This window comes from Rousettus aegyptiacus, unplaced genomic scaffold, assembly GCF_014176215.1.
Source record: "Rousettus aegyptiacus isolate mRouAeg1 unplaced genomic scaffold, mRouAeg1.p scaffold_m13_p_11, whole genome shotgun sequence".
Classification (NCBI taxonomy): Eukaryota; Metazoa; Chordata; class Mammalia; order Chiroptera; family Pteropodidae; genus Rousettus; species Rousettus aegyptiacus.
In genome coordinates, this window is record NW_023416286.1 from 10,271,098 (window position 1) to 10,291,070 (window position 19,973).

General features: G+C 31.9%; 1 protein-coding gene across 16 annotated transcripts in view; it reads left to right on the forward strand.

Moving 5' to 3' along the window:
- The window catches only part of NBEA (neurobeachin), a 611,133-nt gene that overhangs the window by 116,474 nt on the left and 474,686 nt on the right, over nucleotides 1-19,973 (forward strand). For 15 of the 16 annotated variants that reach the window (XM_036228295.1, XM_036228296.1, XM_036228300.1 and 12 more), the window contains 3 exons: nucleotides 5,667-5,775; nucleotides 15,605-15,757; nucleotides 16,913-17,081. In XM_036228295.1, coding sequence (XP_036084188.1) covers nucleotides 5,667-5,775; nucleotides 15,605-15,757; nucleotides 16,913-17,081 — 431 coding nt within the window. Of the gene's footprint in view, nucleotides 1-3,385; nucleotides 3,492-5,666; nucleotides 5,776-15,604; nucleotides 15,758-16,912; nucleotides 17,082-19,973 lie in introns of all 16 variants that reach the window. The other variant, XM_036228303.1, reaches the window with a different exon arrangement.

Here is a 19,973-nt window from a genome sequence, read left to right on the forward strand (position 1 = left end):
GGTGGGAGTGAGGAGCAACTGGGACACATGACTGGTGGGATTGCCGACTGGTACCGCCCCTCTGGCAGTTTGGCAGTTTATTATAAATTTAAACATATACTTATGATGTTATTTAGTCTTTCTACTTCTGGAGTTGTGTCTATGAGAAATGAATAAAAACTTTTCTCTCAGAAACCTTTATGTGAACATTTGCAGTAGTCCTATTCATTATTGCTGTTGACTAGATATAACTCAAATGTATACAAACTGTTGTAATCAATTCATACAGTGGAATATTATTCAGCAATTAAAAGGAATACACTCTTGCTACATGCATCTGCTTGGAGGTCAGGAAGCACATACTCGGAGGATTGCAGACTATGCGATTCCGTTTATATGACATTCATGAAAAGGCAAAGCTGCAGTGATGGGTAAGAGAGAAGTAGTTACCCCGGGTTATGGGTGTTGGGAGAGGACGACTGTGAAGGTGTAAAGGGATAGGGTAAATGAGTCGGTGTCGGGAAACTGGTGTATATCTTGATTGTGGTGAGGTTGTGTAAATCTACATATCTAATGTTCTCTGAATTGTACACACACACACATACACACACACACACACAAGAAAGAAGTCAGTTGTACTACATAGGTCATTTAAAAACTAGAGTTAATTACAAAGACATTAGAAAATTCCTGGGCATATGTAAAGCCTAAGTATCACAGTAATTATTTCGGCTTTCTGTATAACCAGCTGTTTTAACATGGATGTCATTTATGTGGTAATTTCAGCACTTCTGGGGTACATGTTGAATGCTGCTGCTTCTGGTAAATAAGCTGGGGCCTGGCTCAGAGTGAGGCCAGCCGGCAAGCCGCGGCCGTTCGGCACCGCAGCGTGTTTGGATCTGAAGGGTGCTGGGGTCCGCACGTGTGTCATTCTCATCTGTCTCTGATTTTCCTCTGACATTTCGAATTTCTTAGGTCTTAAGAAGTTATATCAGACTTCCAAAGTATTCATGTACCCCTGGCTTATACTTGGTTACTGTAGTAGTGCTGCCACTTGTAACAATTCCAGGAAGTTTTCATAAAGTGGTTAGGGCATTGAGAGCGTTGTAAGTGGTTGTTTTGTGGGTTGTTTGTAAATTGCAAACTGTTAGGCTTTCAGATTTATTGCTTTTACAATGGAGCCTCTTTAGTAAATATTGACTGTTTTTAGAGAATTATGGAGCTCATCAAAAGACTTTTCTGACTATGTAAATAGTAGATACTGCATACTAACATATAACTATGTCATAAGGGGTTGAGAATTAATTAATTTACATGTACAAAGTTTCTAATTTTATTTCCTTCATAAGACAGATTGTGACATATTTCAATCACACTTTTATGAACATTGATTTTTTTTCTGCCTACATTTTGTCAGAAATAAAATAGGCTGATGAAGCAAAGTCAACATTTCTTACCAAGGAAAGACAAAATGTGTACTAGCTTGACTAAGTTTTAGAGGAGCCTTTAAAGAATACTCTTAAATAGCCATGCTGGTGGTCACAGTTCAGTTCATAAGGCTGCCTGTCTCCTTATCAGACTGAAAGAAAATGTAGAAATTACCGAGGCGAGGTTTCATGGCTAAGGGCAGGCATGGCGATCTCATGTGCTGCCCAGTGTATTCCATCTGTCCTTACATTTTACTGTGCTGCATTTCACTGTTTTCCTTATTTGACTCTACAGATAAATGTATTTTACTTATTTTGGCGTATATCTCCACTTGGTGTCTAAACTGATGAATGCGACAGTTTGCATACCAGGATTCATTGTAGATATAGACAGGTAGGCAGTGATCTTTTGAGATAGCATCTTCAGGAATTATCTAAAAGTGACTGCTAAATGTACTTTGAGTTAGAAACCTTTGGGTTAGAGCCTTCTAATTTTTAACTGTGAAGGACTTTAACTCTACTAACTTATTGTGAGATTTTTTTTGCGTGTCCCTGAAAATTAATTGTATTGAGTGTGAAATTATCTTGGGTATGGACTTGAGTTGATTTCTTTTACAGTTTTATTCCTGCTGTGATCACTCTCATCTGAGAAGAGTTTTGTAGTGTAAAAAATAGCATAAAAACTATGGTATTAAATATTTGATAAAATTTTAATCATCTTTTGCAAGATTTCTGTATATCTCAGTACTAAATTAGGCTACCTGAGAGATGAAACTTTATGAAAAAAATCAAAAGATTTTACTCCCTGACTGGTATCTTAAATCTTAACTGGAACTTAATCTACTGCTGAGTTTATTCTGACAATTACCTTGCCTGTAGTGTTTCCTAAGAGATTAAAATCATTCTTTTGTAAGGGGGAGGAGGTGATAAATCTCAGGGGGAATCTTTAATTTTAACATTTTTAATTGCATTCTTCTTAATATATTTAAACAGACTGTTTAGCTGAGGTACTTTGCTTGTTTCAGTACAAAGCCAATAGAAAAGCCTTCTAAGAACTGCTTTTGAATGAAACTGAGGTTATATATTCAATATTAATCATTTCAGTTATAAATTAGATCTATCTTTATGATATAGTTTATCTTTAAATAATAAAATACCTCAAATAATAAAAATTTTGGGATCACATTACATAAGTTATCTGCATTAGTTACTTTTAAAAAATAAATAATGAAAAATAATGGACAAATTAAAATGGATAAATATTAAAATCAAATAAAAAATCTTTATATAAATTTTAATGGAACCTAAATATAGTGTGCATTTTTCATTAGAAACAATTTAGTCATGCTTATACATTGTTACTAAATATTCTCAGGTATCTGTGGGCAAAGACTGCTATGGTTTTCTTTAAGAATATGAACTAGAAATCTCTGGAAATATTAACAAATATACCAAGTCATGAAAGGTATTATTATACCATTTCTTTAATTTTTCCTAAGGCCTAGCCCTTTATGACACTGAAAATAAGTTTTATTTCCTAATTCAGTTGAACTTTATTGAGAATTGGAAGATGGTAATTATTTTTAAGAAATAATCCTATAGATTATTAGTGTCATTTTCCTTAAAAGGATACAGAATTAAAAACCCACAATTGTTTCTGAAGTAGAATTGCCACTTATAGAACATGTTACAATGTCTACTGAAAAGTTTAGCAATTTTACTTTATGAGATAAAAATCAGAAAACTTTTTGTCTATCAAGTGAAATATTCCTGTGAACATTGCTTGTAGGTATTGCTATACTTTTCAAGAGAATGTTCTATGTCGTATACTAGTTTTGGCTGACACAGGTACTTGCTTTTGAGTTATCCTATATATATATAGAGCCTCTGCAGATGAACTGATGTGTCTAGACAGGAAGTGGTATGTAGGAGATATAGGAATGGGCTGAAGTATCCTTTATATTTGCCTTTGTATCTAGGGGAGTTGGAAATAGGCAAGAATGGAGAGAAATTTTGTATGGCAGTACACAGAATTTTGCAAGTTTATTGTGAGCCCTGCAGCAATCCGATGCATTTTAGTTACTGGTAAGTTTGTTAAATTATGTTTGCAAATGTACCTCTTCGAAGATGGCCATCTATTTACTATTATGTCCGCCATGTCAAATAAACTTATTTTAAAGACTTTTCGAAAAGACATGGTATTGCTATTGCATTGGGTTTTAGGTGTAAATTTAAAATACCTCTTTGTTAGTGAATGCATTTGACTTTTCAATTGTTGTCATAGTTAAAATTGAAGTGAAATTAATGTTATATGGATAGCATAGTCATATGTTAAGATTTTGGAATAATAAAATGAACATTTCTGATTTTGTAATGGAGCTCCACTGTGTTTAGAAGTCTGAGTTAATTCATTAGACGTTTGAGATAGAGTTGTCCTTCTGACATAAAAGAATAAGAAAATCCATGGCATCCTTGTAATTTTATATGGTTCTACATAGGAGGGTGATTTTATCATAAGAAATACTTTTTGCATTTTTTCATGGACCACAGGGACCATAGTGACACATTTCTAGTCTTTGTTTTTGGCATCGCTGATGTTTAGGAATCCTAGTGGTCTTGCTTCCTAAATCACTCATTCACGTGTACGTAAGAATTCCATGAACAGATCAGGAGATTGTGTAATCTCTTTGCAGCAATGGTCTTCATTCTTTTCACACATTTAGGCAGAAATATTTTGAATAATAGTACTTAAGTAGTTATTTGTGATGTGGCTTTGACTAGTGATATAATTCATTTAAAATGGACTAGATTCCTTTTAATAGCTGTTCTTCTTTACAGAAACATTTAAAAAATCCCAAGGAATTCCTTGGGAGTTGCATTTTTCTTGTAGATGTTTACCTTTGACTTTAGGACATAGTTAAAGAATATGATTGATTTGTAATACTAGTTTACTTGTTTTTGTGGTTTAAAGATATAGGGCCAGATAATGTAATTGAATTTTATTTTCCTGTAATGAAGTACTTTGTTTCCAGATATACTATATATTTTTTAGCTGAAATTTAATCCATTAAACTATTGATTTTTATAACAATAATGATAATTTTGCTGTTAATTAATTTTAGGAGACTATTTCTGATTTGAACCAGAGTAGCCACATTATCAGAAAACTGTGTTTTAATTTCTATTGAAACCAGAAGAGCTGGAATGACATCAGAGGATAGAATAACTTTACATTCCTTTTGGGCCTTAATAATTTTCAAGTTTTCTACATTACCAGATTTTCTTAATTTCTTCTAAGAATGAGTACTTGTGCATTTAAAATGTATTTAGAAGCGTGTGGTTTTACCCATTCTTGTGAATATAATAAATAGGCAATTTAGGGTACCTTGGAAAGCACTTTAAAAGAGTATTATTTTAATTGCTAATAAAGTCTGGCTTATAGTCATTTATTGTTATAAACTATGGTAAATATGTAATTAGGAATGTTATCACGTATCATCACTGCTGTGAATTGTTCTGTGTAACTTTGTGAAGTAATACATTATTAAAGCTTAATTCAGTACAGTCATTTATTTTTCTTTGTTTCTTCACTCACAGGCCTATCAAGTGCTTTATGTTTGGCACATATCTTTGCATGCTTTTAAGTGTTGTATATACATTGTGTAATTAACTGTCACTTTCATTTTAGTATTACATAGATCATTTATCTACTCTCATGAACTTTTCATGAGGGCATATGTGGAGATAACTAACATGTTCCATGTTTCTCTGGATATTAACAAAAAATATGGTGTTTTCCAAAAATAGGTCTAAATGAAATGTTTAAAATAAAGACATGTTCTTCCAAAGAAATCTTGTGTACACATTTAAAATTCTCTAAGATAGCATGTTCTTCAGTAGAATATTATGAGAAAGTCTTTATTATGGAGAAGCGACATATTTGTGGGTATTTCTTAGATTTCCTTAAAGCAGGGGATATAGATGTAAATTGGTAAACATTTATATTTTGCCTTGGAATATAAAAAACTTACACGAATGTGTCAATTTATGATATTTAAACAGATAAAACTGGTTTTCTCATGCTTGTGATAAAACATATTGTTATTGTTGCATAATATAAGGTATGGTTGTCATTGTTAGCAAAATAGAGATTAGATTTGGATATGGTTCTCTTTTGGCCTAAAATACTGAAATGTAACACTGTGTTTATAATCAACATTTGATAATAATGTAATGAAATTATCTGTACTTTACATGCAGTGCTACTCTTTTGGCTTTCCTGGTTGAACTACTTAAAAGTTCAGTAGCCATGCAAGAACAGATGCTGGGTGGAAAAGGCTTTTTAGTCATTGGCTACTTACTTGAAAAGGTAAGTGATTTGTAGCGACGATTTTACTGTCTAGCCTTCAAAGTGGACAACTGGCAGTCAATAATTATATTTTTTCTATAGTTTCTCTTTCCATTAATTGTGCAAAGGCTATGTTTTTGGGCTAATTTACAAACATTTTTATATTGTTTCAGACATTGTGTAGACATTGAACTAAATTGAGTTTAGAATTCTATAAAATTAAATTTTGAGTGAAAATAGAAACTAAAAGAAAAATTCTTTTATCTACTTTTATTCAAAGTTACAGGTATTTTCTCTTAAATATTTTCGTATATTTGAATACTTAAAGAAGCTCTTCTTTAATCAATATGTAGAATAAACAATAAAAATTAGATGGATTTAATTTTTCCCATTTTGTGTCATTTGTGTTATTTTTTAATGACCTTCTTTACTTTAGTCATACCTGTACTATTATTTAATGAGTGCTAAATTTCTGATTATGGTCACAACAGTTTGGTTATACGGTGTGATTTTCTTTAGAAATTAAAGTGAAATTTCATAAATAAAAGTTTTCTTTTTTTTTCTAAAGAAATATCTATTACCCCCATTAGCTCTCTCAAACCTCGTCTTACTAGTTAACTCTTCAACATTCCGGTGCTCCAAAAATGGAACTATTCAAAAAATAATAGAGTGAGACCTCAAGTAAGAGGAATAAGCTTATTTTTCTCTTGGGAAATAAAATTGAGAAGACTTTTAGAGACAGTTTTTTTCACCTAGATAGTTCTACATTTGAAATCCTTTTAACCCATCTTTCCTTTGAAACAAGGACTCTTCTTTATGGAAGGCTTGGTGAGAATGGTAGGTTATTAAGTGGATCGATTGCTGACAGCATTTCTTTATTGAGATAATTATTTCAGCAACATTATTAAGATTTTCATTAAGGCTGTTCGTTTTTTTGTAATTATGGAAAACTATTTTCCTATATCCAGAGTATTAAGAATTGCTTAGAAGGTGTATGTTAAATTATGTTTTACATAAATTAGATGTTATGAAATGGCTTTGTAACACTACTGTGCATGACAAGACCCCAATGAGGAATTATCTCTTAAATGTGCTTTCCCGTTTACTGAGGGTTTATCTGTGTAGTTCTGAAGTGAGCCTTTTATTTTTACACTTAAAGCTTAGATTAAAATTAGAAGTAATGCGAAAAGACTTTAAAACAAATAGATACATTAAATTTTTTCTCTTTCTCAGAATTAATAATCTGAAAATTATATTGTCAGTTTAGTGGGTATATATATTATCTCACTGTGGTTTTAATTTGTATTTTTTAAGATTTTCAATAAGATTGTATATGTATATATGTATTTATATATATGACATTCATATTTTTTCTCTGTGAAGTATTATTCATGTTTTTTGGAAATTTTTTCTACTCCCTCAAAGAGCCCCCAACTCCTAGGCAACCTATAATCTACTTTATGTCTCTATGATTTTGCCTATTATTTTATATTTCATGTTAGTGGAATCATATTTTTCCTTTCGTATTTAGCTTATTTAACTCTACATGCTGTTTATAAGATTCATCCGTGTTGTGGCATATATCAGAACTTCATTCCTTGTTATGGCTGAATAATATTTTATTGTGTGTGTTTGTGTGTGTGTGTATATATATTATATTATGTTTATCCATTCATATGTTAGTAGACATGGGGTTTTCATCTTTTGGCTCTTATGAATAATGATGCCATGAATGTTCATGTATGAAGTTTGCGTGTAGACATGTTTTTATTTCTCTTGAGTAGATACCTATAAATTAATTTGCTGGTTCCATCATAACTTTGAGTTAACCATTTGAGAAACTGACAGAGTATTTTCCAAAGTAGCTTCACCATTTTACATTTCCGTCAGCAGTGTATAATGTTTCCAGTTGTTTCACATCCTTGCCAATACTTGTTATTGTTTCTCTCTTAAATTCTAGTCATCCAAGTGGGTATAAAATGGTATATTTTTTATTTGCATTTTTTGTGATTTTAATGATGTCGAGCATCTTTTCATGTGGTTATTGCCTATTTGTATATGTGCATTTTTATTTTTTTAGAAATGTCTATTTAGTACTTTTGCCCATTTAAAAAAATGAGGTGTTTGTCTTTATTATTGAGTTATAGGATTTTTTTATTCTATATACTAATCCTTTGTTAGATATATGATTTGCAAAGATAGTCTTTCATTCTGTAGGTCACAAAGTGTTTTAATTTGCATTTCTCTGATAAAAACTTAAGTCGAGCGTTTTTATGTATTTTCAGTAACCATCTTGTTACATTCCTGTTCAAAGTGTTTATCCTTTTTCATTTGTATTGTGTGTTCTTATTGATTTTCTTATTGATTTGTGGAAATTCTGTATATATCCTGGATTTGAGTCCCTGTTGGATATATATGGCAAATATTTCTTCTTCTTTGGCTTACTTTTTCACTCTCTTAATGGTGTTTTTGTCAAATTTTACTTTTTTAAATGATTAGGCTGTTTTGGATCCCTATATAGCATTAAGCCATGAGACTCAAAATTGTGTTTTACTTTTTACATTTAGATTTATAATCCATCTGGAATGGAATCTTATGTACAACATAAGGTGTAAAGGTCATAGTTCTCTCTCTCTTCCCCCCTTCTCTGCGTGTACATATGTGATTGTGTGTGTGTGTGTGTGTGTGCGCGCGCGCGTATGTGTGTAACTGGCCCAGTCCTGTTTATTGGACAGATATTTTTCTACTGCATTGCATTCTATCTAATCTTTGCCATAAATCAGGTGACCATGTATAAATGGAATTATTACTAGAGTCTTACCAATTGTGTTTTTTTTTTCTTTCTAGCTTTGTGGTAGTACAATACTGTCTTAATTTGCATAGCTTTTTAATACATCTTGATAACTCACAGTGTGTCATCTGGCTTTGGTGTTCTTTAAAATTGTCTTGGTTTTTTTTGGGTCTTGACATTAGAATACATGTCAGCTTGCCAATTTTCACCAAAACATGCTAGGATTTTCATTGTATTATATTGAAATTTTTATATTGAATATTCCAATTCATACACTTAGTATATTTTCTGTTTATTTAGGTCTCTTTGGTCTTCTGTGTAGATAACTTGGTCTTTTTGCTGGATATTTTCCCTATATTTGAGGTTTTTTATTTTTTATTTTTTATTTGTCATTGGTACATAGAAATATAACTGGTGTTTATATTGACTTTTTCTATACCAGTTTTGCTAATCTCTTAAATCTAGTAGTTTGTAGATTTTTCAAAATATTTTCTTTGTAGAAAATCATGTATTTGTGAATGACAGTTTTTTTCTTTATAATTATTTTATGTTTTTTTTCCCCCCTTCCCTTATTGTATTATCTAAGACTTTCAGGATAGTGCCAAATAGAAGTTGAAAAGCGGTATTTCTATCTTATTCCATATTTCATGGGCAGAGCTTTCAGTAATTAGCCACTAAGTATGATACTGTAGATTACTTTTTGTGGATTTTTAAATTGATTTAAGAAACTATTTCAAGTTTGCTGAGAGTTTTCTTAATTATAAACAGGTGTTGAGTTTTATCAAAGCTCTTTTGGCATTATTTGAGATAGTTATGTTTCTACGTTTTTTATTAGTTTAGGGAATTACATTAACCAATTTTCAAATGTTAACGCGTTCTTACGTTCCTGGAACACTGTGTAGCCTGAGCACCGTTCCCATTGCGGTCAGGCTGTCGTCCCTGTGCCTCCTTACAGTGGCTGTGTGTCACTAGTAGCCTGCATATTCGTAAATCTGTGGTTCTCAGTCTTCATCTTATTTGAGGTTTTAACGTTCAGTTTTACATTCTTTTCTTCTTGAAATGCTTTTTTTCAGTTGGACTTTGTGACAGCATTCTTTTTTTTTGTTTGTTTGTTTTCTTCCTACCCTCTTTTTATTCTCTCCTATAATTCCTGCTCCTCTTTTAATTCTAAAGACTAGTGTCAAGGTGCTTAACCCTGGAAGCCTTTTCACTTTTCTATTACACTTTATTTGTGTTTACCAATCCCTTAGCTTTCATTATTCTGTAAATACCAATTATTTTCAAATATATCTCTAACCACAGCTTCTCCTTTGAACTCCAGTCGCTCATATTTGGCTCCACTTAGATGTCTAATAAGCTTCATAAATCTGAAATGATCCAAACTGTTACTTTTGATTTTCCTTTCTGACCTTTCATCCCTCAGTCTTCTCTTTGTTAACAGCATCACCATCCAACAAGTAGTTCAGACCGAAAATGTTTTTGACTCTTCTTTTTCACACAATAAATTCATAGTCCCAGAAAATTTCTTGTTTAGTAACAAAACCTATCCAGAATCAGTGACATCTGCACACTTACTACTCTGCTTCTTTCTCTGTCCATTGACATCATCTCAGTTCAAACCATCATCATCTTTCACTTGCAGTCAGACTTGTGCTCCTAAGCAATGCCAGACATTACTACTCCAACCTTCTCAGTGTTAAAAATTTCCAAGTCTCTTACTTCTGACATAATCTTTTAACATCCTCCTTCTTGCTTTCTCTGTTGCAGACATGCTGGCCATACAAAAGCCTCTTTGCCTTTTGTGTAAAATTTAAAACGTGCTCATCCCAGGACTTTTTGCATATTTTCCCCATTGCTCTGATCACTCTTTCCATAGATACCCACATGGCTTTCTTAATTCTATACTTCATTTAGGATTTGGCTTATGACACATTATCAGAGAAGTCTTCCCTGATCACTAAATAGAAGTGTCCCTTCCATAACCATCACTGTCTCTCTACTCTAGTTTTTTTACAGCATCATTCTGACATGTTTCTACTTGTTTATTTTCTGCCTCCTTTTACTAGAACTTGGCTTCAGCCTTCATGAAAGCAGAGAAAATATTTTTTTCACCTTATTGCTGTGTCTTCAGCACCTTAAAGAGTGCCTGCCTCAATAAATAATTGGTTGAATTGAACTTAATAAATGAAAAGCACTCATATGCTTGTTTGACTGCCTAAAAGGAATACCTTTTTCAGCTTTATCAGATGAGTATTTACACTTCTATTTGGAAACGATCAGCTGCTATGAGTATAGATAATAAAGGCTCCATTTTTATTTTATCATCAGCTAATAACAAGTTAATGGTTAACTGTCTTAGCTTTATCTCCTGTCTTAGCAAGGCAGGTAAACCGATGTGAGGCTTTCTTATTCATCACATCTAGATTGTTCCATGTAAAACTTTTAAGGTATTTTTGTTTTGTTTTATTTTGCCAAAATATGAGTTTGAAGAAAACTTTGAGGGTATCTGATGTACTCAGTGTTTTTGGTTATGGTTAATGAAAACTTGATTCAAAGCATATTTCTTTAATGTTAAATAATGTAATATAAAGTCTAGTGATAGGCGGCTTATCGATCATAGTCCTGGCGGGAAACAGATGTCACATTCAAACTTTATTGAAAAGAGTTTAATGCCAGTTCTGTAAAAAGTAGTGAGCATTGTTAGGGAAATCAGCAAGGTTAGAAGAGACGAGAGGTGAGCGTTCAGCATAAATCAAAGAGAAAGTTATTTTAGCTATAGGACAAGTGTCCCTGATAGGCATATGGTCTTCATCAAAGGGGTATGTAGTGTATTGGCCTGAAGGGGTGAAGCAAGGGGAATACATACCCCCAATTCATTTTCTTCTTGCTGATGTCTCAAACTAGTCAAACCCACTGGAAGCCAGTAGGCAAAGGAGCCTCCCAAACAGACATAGAATGGGGAAGGCTGGAGTCTGGATCAGTAGAGTCAGCAAAACATGTCCAGTGAGTTGAGCTTCAGGGTTTGATATCTGGGTCTCAGTTATGTCATGAAAGACCTAGGACTTTTTCTATATCTCTGCTCTGCCACTTACAGTGATTATTTTTAGCACAGCTGCTGTCCTTGTGGTCCTAAGAAGGTTGTATATAGGTACGCCTATATACATAAAAGTAGGGGGAGAGGGAGCTTATTCTTCCCAGTTAGTAAACAAGATCTGCCCGTCCAGTTTGATTAATCAGCTTAGGTCTCAGCCTACTTTGAATAAATTTTTGCCGTGAGAATTTTGATGCTGAATCTCTGGACTAATCATAGCCTGCCCTTGCTAATAACATAAAAGTGATTCATACTGGATTGGGCTACGTGGAGCTCCATCTTGGTGTCTTGGGAGGAGTGAAATGAATATTGAATATCAGCTACTTTATGATGTACCTTTACTAATTAATATTACTTTCCATACTTTACTTAATATGTAATGCATGTTCTATGTACATATATAGAATTGTTTCTGCAATAAAAATGAACATTTCTGTCCATGTATTCCATTGTGGCCTGGTCTAAATATGGGAGAGAGATCTTTTAACTGAGTAACAGTTTCTCCCTGTAACATCCATTGCTCATGTTTGATTTAGTTATTTTTTTCTTTTTTTTTCTCAGATTCTACTTCCAAATATATTTAGTTACATCTCATACAGTATTTCTTACAAAGTATGTATTCAGTCACCATACCAAGTAATGTCATGTAGTTTAAATTTCAGAGCTTTCATTTTACAGATGTATAACTATAAATTGCCCAAGAATAAATCTCAAAATAAAATAACATTTCTTTAGAAAATGAAAGCAAATATCAAAATAAAAAAATATTAAAAACAGTTAAACACATTAAAGCAGAGGTGGATGTCTTCTTTCATCCTCTCCTCTCCTAATCCTTTTTGTTTCTCTGTTCTGTTGGTATCCTATTTTTGAATTTTCCATGAATTCAGTTAAACATTTACTAAGGAACTATGGCAGGCACCAGAGGAAAGATCAATAAGATAGATAGTATCCATTTTTATACCAAGAAAAAGAGATATGTGAATAACTAACAGCAATAAAGGCAGAAGGAGTTAGTACTACTCAGGTAGCTATAACATACTATTGATTTTAAGCTGAGTAGTATTTTGAGTGGGCCAATAAAAGGAAAGCACAATTTTAGAAAAACATTTTCTAAAGGTAAATTTTAGAAGTATATACTACTACCAAATGACATTAATTGCTACGATAAAACAACTGGCCTTTTTTTTACTAATGTGGAAAGCCTCGTGTTGCTTCTAGCATATCTTTTTATAACATGGAGCAAGTTTAAAATTTGTTTTCAAATTGTGAATTACTTCCTCAAGTCAGTAAGTTCATAATTTAAAATCATAATTCGATCTTATATTCCTGTAATGTTCTTTATAAACATATGACAGTTTTTATAGGATAAAATGATCTGTGAGAATGTTTAGAAACGAGATAGCACTGTTCTGTTTCAGAGCAGAAAAATAGAATGTGTCAGATGATGTTCTTGAAACCATTATTACTGAATAAAAATAGAATTCATAAGATAAGCAATGTGAAGTTATAACTAGTGAAGGAGATGGCTGAAAAAATAAAACATCACTCTCATTTTAATTTTATTCCCCTATCTGTGAATAAAATATTTTAGAATTTAATTATTCACTTTATTAAAGTTTCTTTGAAATGAATGCTCAATTTTTGCTTTTTTGTTTTTACTCAAGTATTTAGTTTTTTGCTCCTTCCCCACTTTAATAATTCAGCTATTTGGTAGAATCATTCCTTCCACTTATAAAATTCTCATGGAAAGTTATGCTTTAGGGCTTGGTTTGAGTTTTGTAGGACTATTGCTTATCTATTCATCATTGGTGGTTAGTCAGAAAGACAAGCCTACTAATCTAAAATCACTGCTAGCTGTATCATACCTCGAACATTACATGCTACCGTCTCTGTAATACCTTCTTTAACCACTCTTCTACAAAATTTCACTTCATGTTTTTTATATACTTATTAATATTTAATGTTAAATATTTTACCTTTTTATTTATCATATATCCTTACCTTCTCTTCCCGTAGAATGTAAGTTCTATGAGGGCAGGCTTTTTTTTTTTTTTTAGTTTTGTCAACTGTTCTTTTTACAGTGTCAAGGAGAGTGCCCCGAAAATAGTAAATACTCAACATGTATATTTTCTGAATGATTACATAAAAAGTGTTGTGTTCCACATTTAAGGTAAAAGAAATGGATGTGAGTTTCTCAAGGTGAGGGAGCATGATAGAGAAAGCAGGTAAAACGGACGGGCGTTTTGTAGGTGAAATTGGCTCAAAGAAATAACTTTGTTTTGCTCAATGAAAAGTGTTTTAAGCTTGAACTTTATTTTTTTTTTATGTAACTTGAACAGTCTGCACTACTCTTTATTGTCTCCTATCCTGAGCCATACATTGTTGTTAACTGCTTGCATGCTGTAATCATTTGTGTTTGTGACCCCTTAAGTAGAAGTGTGAAAATACGTGGCATGCTTAGGTCAAATTTATTGAATTGTCCTTGTCATAAATGAGATGAATGCAGGTAATATTAGACTTTAACCTTCCTATACTATTAGTTGGATTTCAGTTAGTGGATAATGGAGGTAAAACTATAATATGACTTGTGCTTTACGGTTGAGTGGTAGCTGATTCTTTACAGTAGGAAGAACGGTGATAGGACTAAAATGATCACTAGATGAGGAAAGATTTGTGTAGGAAAATATATTTTTTAAGTTCATTTGAATTACTAGCTTTTATCAAGTTTTTTCTCTATAATATTTGCATCTGAAATTATACTGTAGTGTTGTCCAATTAAAATATAATATCAAAATAATATAGAATAAAATAAGTAAAATAATGTAGAAAAATAAAATAATGAAAGTCTCATATGCTATTTAAATTTTTTTGGTAATAAGTAACAGGTGAAATTGATTTTAATAATACATTTTGTTTAACCTACTATGTCTGAAATAGTAACTTTTTGAAATATACTCAAAAAAATAATCGATATTTTGTATTATTTTTTATTCTAAACCTTCAGAATCCAGAGTGTATATTTATAGCACGTATCACTTAGGACTAGCCATTTTTCGAGGGCTCAGTAGCCAAATACGACTAGTGGCTACTGTATTGAACAGTGCAGCTTTAAGGTTCGGTTTGAATTTTGCAAGATCTTTCATAATCTGAATACCATTGGTAATAGGTTATGTATTGGTGGTGGTAGTTGAAGATTCTTGATGGGAGTGCTCAGCATAGACATGGTGCCATCTGAAGCTGTGGAAGCATGAAGTGTAACCGAGTTGGGGTGTATGCACGGGGACTGAGAGCCGGGTAATCTTAGCAGTTCTCATCTTTAAAACAAAGATCGCTGAGGAGTAATCGGAGGGTCATGAAAGTCAAAGGAGGGAGATAGTTTTAGGAAAATAAAATCCGCTTTTTCACATACTATGGATACGTCAGAAAGGGTTTTTGCTAAGCAAGAGTCTCTGCAATTGTCAATGTGCAACTCATTTGTAACTTTTCGAAGAAAAGATTTAGTGGAATAGTAGGGTCAATTTATTTTTCCTTTGTTTTGGAGCTAGTGAAAACACTTCACTTTACTCAGTGTCTTTTTCTGTTTTTGTTTTTTGGCCTGTGTGTGTATAAACGTGGTATTTTCCCCCATTTTAATTTTATTTGTCTAAGATCTCTTGTTCATCAATTTCTATAAAATTGGAATAAAATCATTCTTATTCATAATTTAGTTTATTTCTTTAGTTTAAGAGTGACATTATTTAACCTGAGTATTTATCTGCATTTGACCTGGAAAGGGCTTCAGATAACAATCTCAGAGAATTATCTTAAAATAAATGCCTAAATATAATTAATTTTCAATACAAAGGAAATCTGCTTTTTCATTTTATATTTAAAATATTTAGGGTTGCAAATGAAAAATTCATATGAACTTACTTAAGGCTTTGGCATTCTGCATAGTTTTAGCTTGAATTTCTGTTTTCCTTCTTTAGTCCTCAAGAGTTCATATAACTAGAGCCGTCCTGGAGCAATTTCTATCCTTTGCGAAATACCTTGATGGTTTATCTCATGGAGCGCCTTTGCTGAAGCAGCTTTGTGATCACATTTTATTCAACCCAGCCATCTGGATACATACACCTGCAAAGGTATAAAACTTTATTTTTATTTATTTTATATTAATGTAATGTTATAAATAATAGTTAATTGGAACTAAACTATTCAGTAGAAAACATTTGGAATTTTCAGCTTATTTTATAGTCATTTTGAGGCAGTTGTATTGGGCAGTATCAGAAATCAAAATATTAACTATGCAAATATTAAAACAAATGAAACTGTAGTTAAAAATTAAGCTTGCTGTAATAACACTATTCTGCAGTCATTAGATGTGATTCATAGTTTTCGAAGAAAGAGAATTTGGGACACTGATTATTAAAAGACTAAGAAAGGAGAAAATTACAGGTAACTGTACGATGATAATTGTGATCATTATGAGTGGAAAATTGCTTGTGTTGTGAATATAGAATTGCATCATGACATGTAAATCCTATTTGTTTTAAAATAACTATATACAGAACACTTTTTTTTTGATATCTGGAAAAAATTTTTAGTATTTTGCATACCTGAACTTAGCCCTATTGTATTCTAGAGGAAATCAGGAACGAAGGACATTTTTAATGAATTTGAGCTTTCTTTTATAATTTTCAGACCTCCCACATAATTTTGTTTAAATGATGTTTAAGTTCTGACTTTTATTACAGTTTATCCTGTTAATTATATTGGTAAACTCACACCTGAAGTTTGTTCGCTCTCTCAACAAGGTGTTTGACTTGTCATTTTTCTGTTTACATGGTTAGATTCTGATAGCAGTAGCAATGGTTAAGAAATTTTGAAATTCCATGAACTTTTAGGGTATTGACAATGATATGTATTTTTACAAATATGATGTAGCTGACTGTTAGTTTTGTTCCTTTGATCTGCTGAAATGTACTTTGATTAAAAGCTTTTGTCTAGTTGACTTTTTAAATAATTTAATCATTCTATTAGATACTTTGAATGGAATTATTCAATCATTTAAAATTATTTCATTGTTAATAGCTGTTAGATTAGCTTTATTAAAATAAATGTTATTGTAATGTGTTGATTGCAGATTGTTTTCTTTTTAAAATATAAATAATAAATAGTTACTTTAAACCTCATAATAAAGGGTTCTTTCTTGGCTTTTACTAATTTGCATTTAAATAAAAATAAACACTTGAGATATTTTAAATTTATTTTAATACTCCATTAATATTCTGTATTAGGTTCAGCTTTCCCTATACACTTATTTGTCTGCTGAGTTTATTGGAACTGCTACCATTTACACCACCATACGCAGAGTAGGAACAGTATTACAGCTAATGCACACGTTAAAATATTACTACTGGGTCATTAATCCTGCTGACAGTAGTGGCATTACACCTAAAGGATTAGGTAAGTATGACTCTACCAGTACGTTACACTGTACTGTGATTGTTCATGCTGAGTACTGTTATAGTGAACAGATGTGCATGGTTCTGAAAATATCGTTTATGGAGTAAACTGGTATATTGAAAATTTTTGTGGTAAAGAAGAAGCCTATATAGTTTTGCAGTATTGAATTGGTTTTAGAGTAAAGGCAGGTGAAAATAAATAACATTCTGTCTTTTAGCCTATATGCTTATTGTGATTCAGGAAGACATATTCCTAATATTGAAAACAGATGAATGATATTGGTCCTGGCCAGTGAGTTCTAATACAGTTGTTTCAGTGCCTTTCTTTGTATTTTTTCCCTAATTTTACCCTATCTTCCAAGGGTAGTGGAAACTAATTCTTTGCTGCGTTGTGTTGTTTAAAACATATTGCCAACTTTTCTAACATATAATACTCATACACACTCATAATGGAAAATATATTAATATAGAAGAAAAAATTATTCATAACCCAAACCTTAAAAATAATTGTTAAAATAACTGCTCTTTCACTCTTTCTCATTGCCTAAATATTTGAAATATTTACATTCTTACAGAATTGAGATTTTCTTGATGTTTTTGTGTGTTTTTCTTGGCTCTATGTAGTTATCTAAGAGGATATACCATTTATATTTCTAAAGTTTTGATTGTACAGTAATCAAATATATGAGTAATGCAGTGATCAGTTCCATTTTATATACTTATTTGCCTCCATCTTTGATATGTTTAGAATTACTGAGAGTCTTTTGATAAATATTGACAGTTTTTTCCGAAAGTATAACAGTTTACAGTTTCACCAATAGTATATTAGAGCGCTTTTCTCAGCATATTCACAATAACATTGGAAATTATCATTTTGTAAAAATCATTTTAATAGGAAAAAGCATTTTATTACTTTACTGTTTATTTATTAGCTTACTTTTATGTCTTTTATTGATGAGACTTAAAAAATTATATTATTTTCACTCAGATCTATTATTATTTCATTCACTGCTATTTTTATTGCTTTTAAACCCAGTAATGCCTAAAATTTATTGAGTGCTTACTGTGAGTTGGAATCTGTGCTAACTAAGCATTCTACATGTTAATTTTGTTTAATCATTTATATGTAATATAATTATATATACATAGACATGTTTACATATAAGATTATATCTTTACATAACTATTTTGTTAACATCACTTCCATTTTGCAGATTAAGAAATGAAAGTTGGTACAAAGTAACATAACCAAAATTTGTATCGTGTTTATCTGACTCAGAGCCCTTGTTCTTAAACATTACCTCCGATAGTTTAGGCAAATTATATATTCACACATATTAATTTCTGACTTACAGAAAATTTGCAAGACTTGTATAGGAATTTCTATATATCCTACCATGTTTCCCAGTATTTTACATTTTACCACACTTTATCAGTTTCTACTTTTATATAAATATAAACATACACATATACACTTGTATATTTTTTGTTAATCGTTTGAGAATAAGTTGCAGATGTGATGCTCTATTATCTCTTAATAATCTACTGTTTATTTCCTAAAAGATAGGGGCACTCTCTTAGACAACCAGGGCAACCATAAAATAAGGTAATTAACCATAATGTAGTAGTATCGTCTCACCCGAAGATCCTATTGAAATTTTACCAATTATCTCAATAATATCCTTTCTAAGAAAAAAACAAACATTTTTCTCCCTGAATCCCAGTCGAAGATTTTTTATTGCTTTTAGTTTCCTTGTGATTTAAATATTCTTCAGTGTAGAATAGTTCTTTTAATATTTCCTTGCCTTTATAACTTTGACATTTTTGAAGGATACAGGTAAATTACTTTTTAGAATGCACCTTAATTTGGATCTTTTTGATGTTTGCTCGTGAAGATTTAGGTTTTTCATTTTTGAAAGGAATTGGAAGTCATACCAGTTCTGTCCCATTGTGTTATTTCAAGAGGCACATAATTTGAGTCGTCTTATTACTAGTGATGTTAACTTTGATCATTTGATTAAGGTGGTATCTACCAGGGTTCTTCATTGTAAAATTACTACTTTCTCTTTTGTAATAATGTGTATTTGGTGGAGAAATACATTGAGATATGCAAATATTCACCTACTGGTTTTAGTTCTCTAATGAGTTGTCAGAATCGATCTTTACTGTGAATGCTGCCAAATGGTGATTTTTTCTAAGATATTTATTACTTTGAATTCTACTACAGGAAGAATTGTTTTTTCTCCTCCATTTATTTGTTCAGTTTCTATATCACTGTAAATTTCATGCATTTCTATTTTTTTCTACTGTGTGTTACATCAGTAGCTGGTAGGCTTTTTCTGAACAGGCCAGACAATAAGTCTGTGAGGCTTAGGGATCCTTAAAGTCTCTGTTGTAAGTAGTCAACTCTGTCATTGTGTTGCATAAAACAACCTTAGACAGTATGTAAATGAATGAGCATGGTTTGGTTCTGGAAACTGAAACAAGCTGGCTTGATGGTAGCAGCCCAAGGCTGTCCCCTGAGTTGTTTTATGCATTACTTAATGTTTATGTTCACGTTGTCTCAGACTTTGTCAGGAGGTTCCCATTCATGTGAGTACTTGGGTTTTTATAAGAAATGTCCATAATTTTTTAGTACTTTTTTTCCTTCTGGCACAGAATATTCTTGGTTCGTTGTATGCTTTTTCCATCCCAGCCCTGGAACCAGCCATTTCTTCAGGAAGCCCTGGATTGTTTTGGTGGATACGGTTTTTAGAAACTAAGATCTGGATGTTAAATGTGGTTCTTACGCTTATCGCTCTCTGGATATCATCGCTTCTGTATATTGTTGGTGAAAGGACCTGGGAAATAGAAGTTTATATATGTTATATATAGAGAGATGGACATATATGCG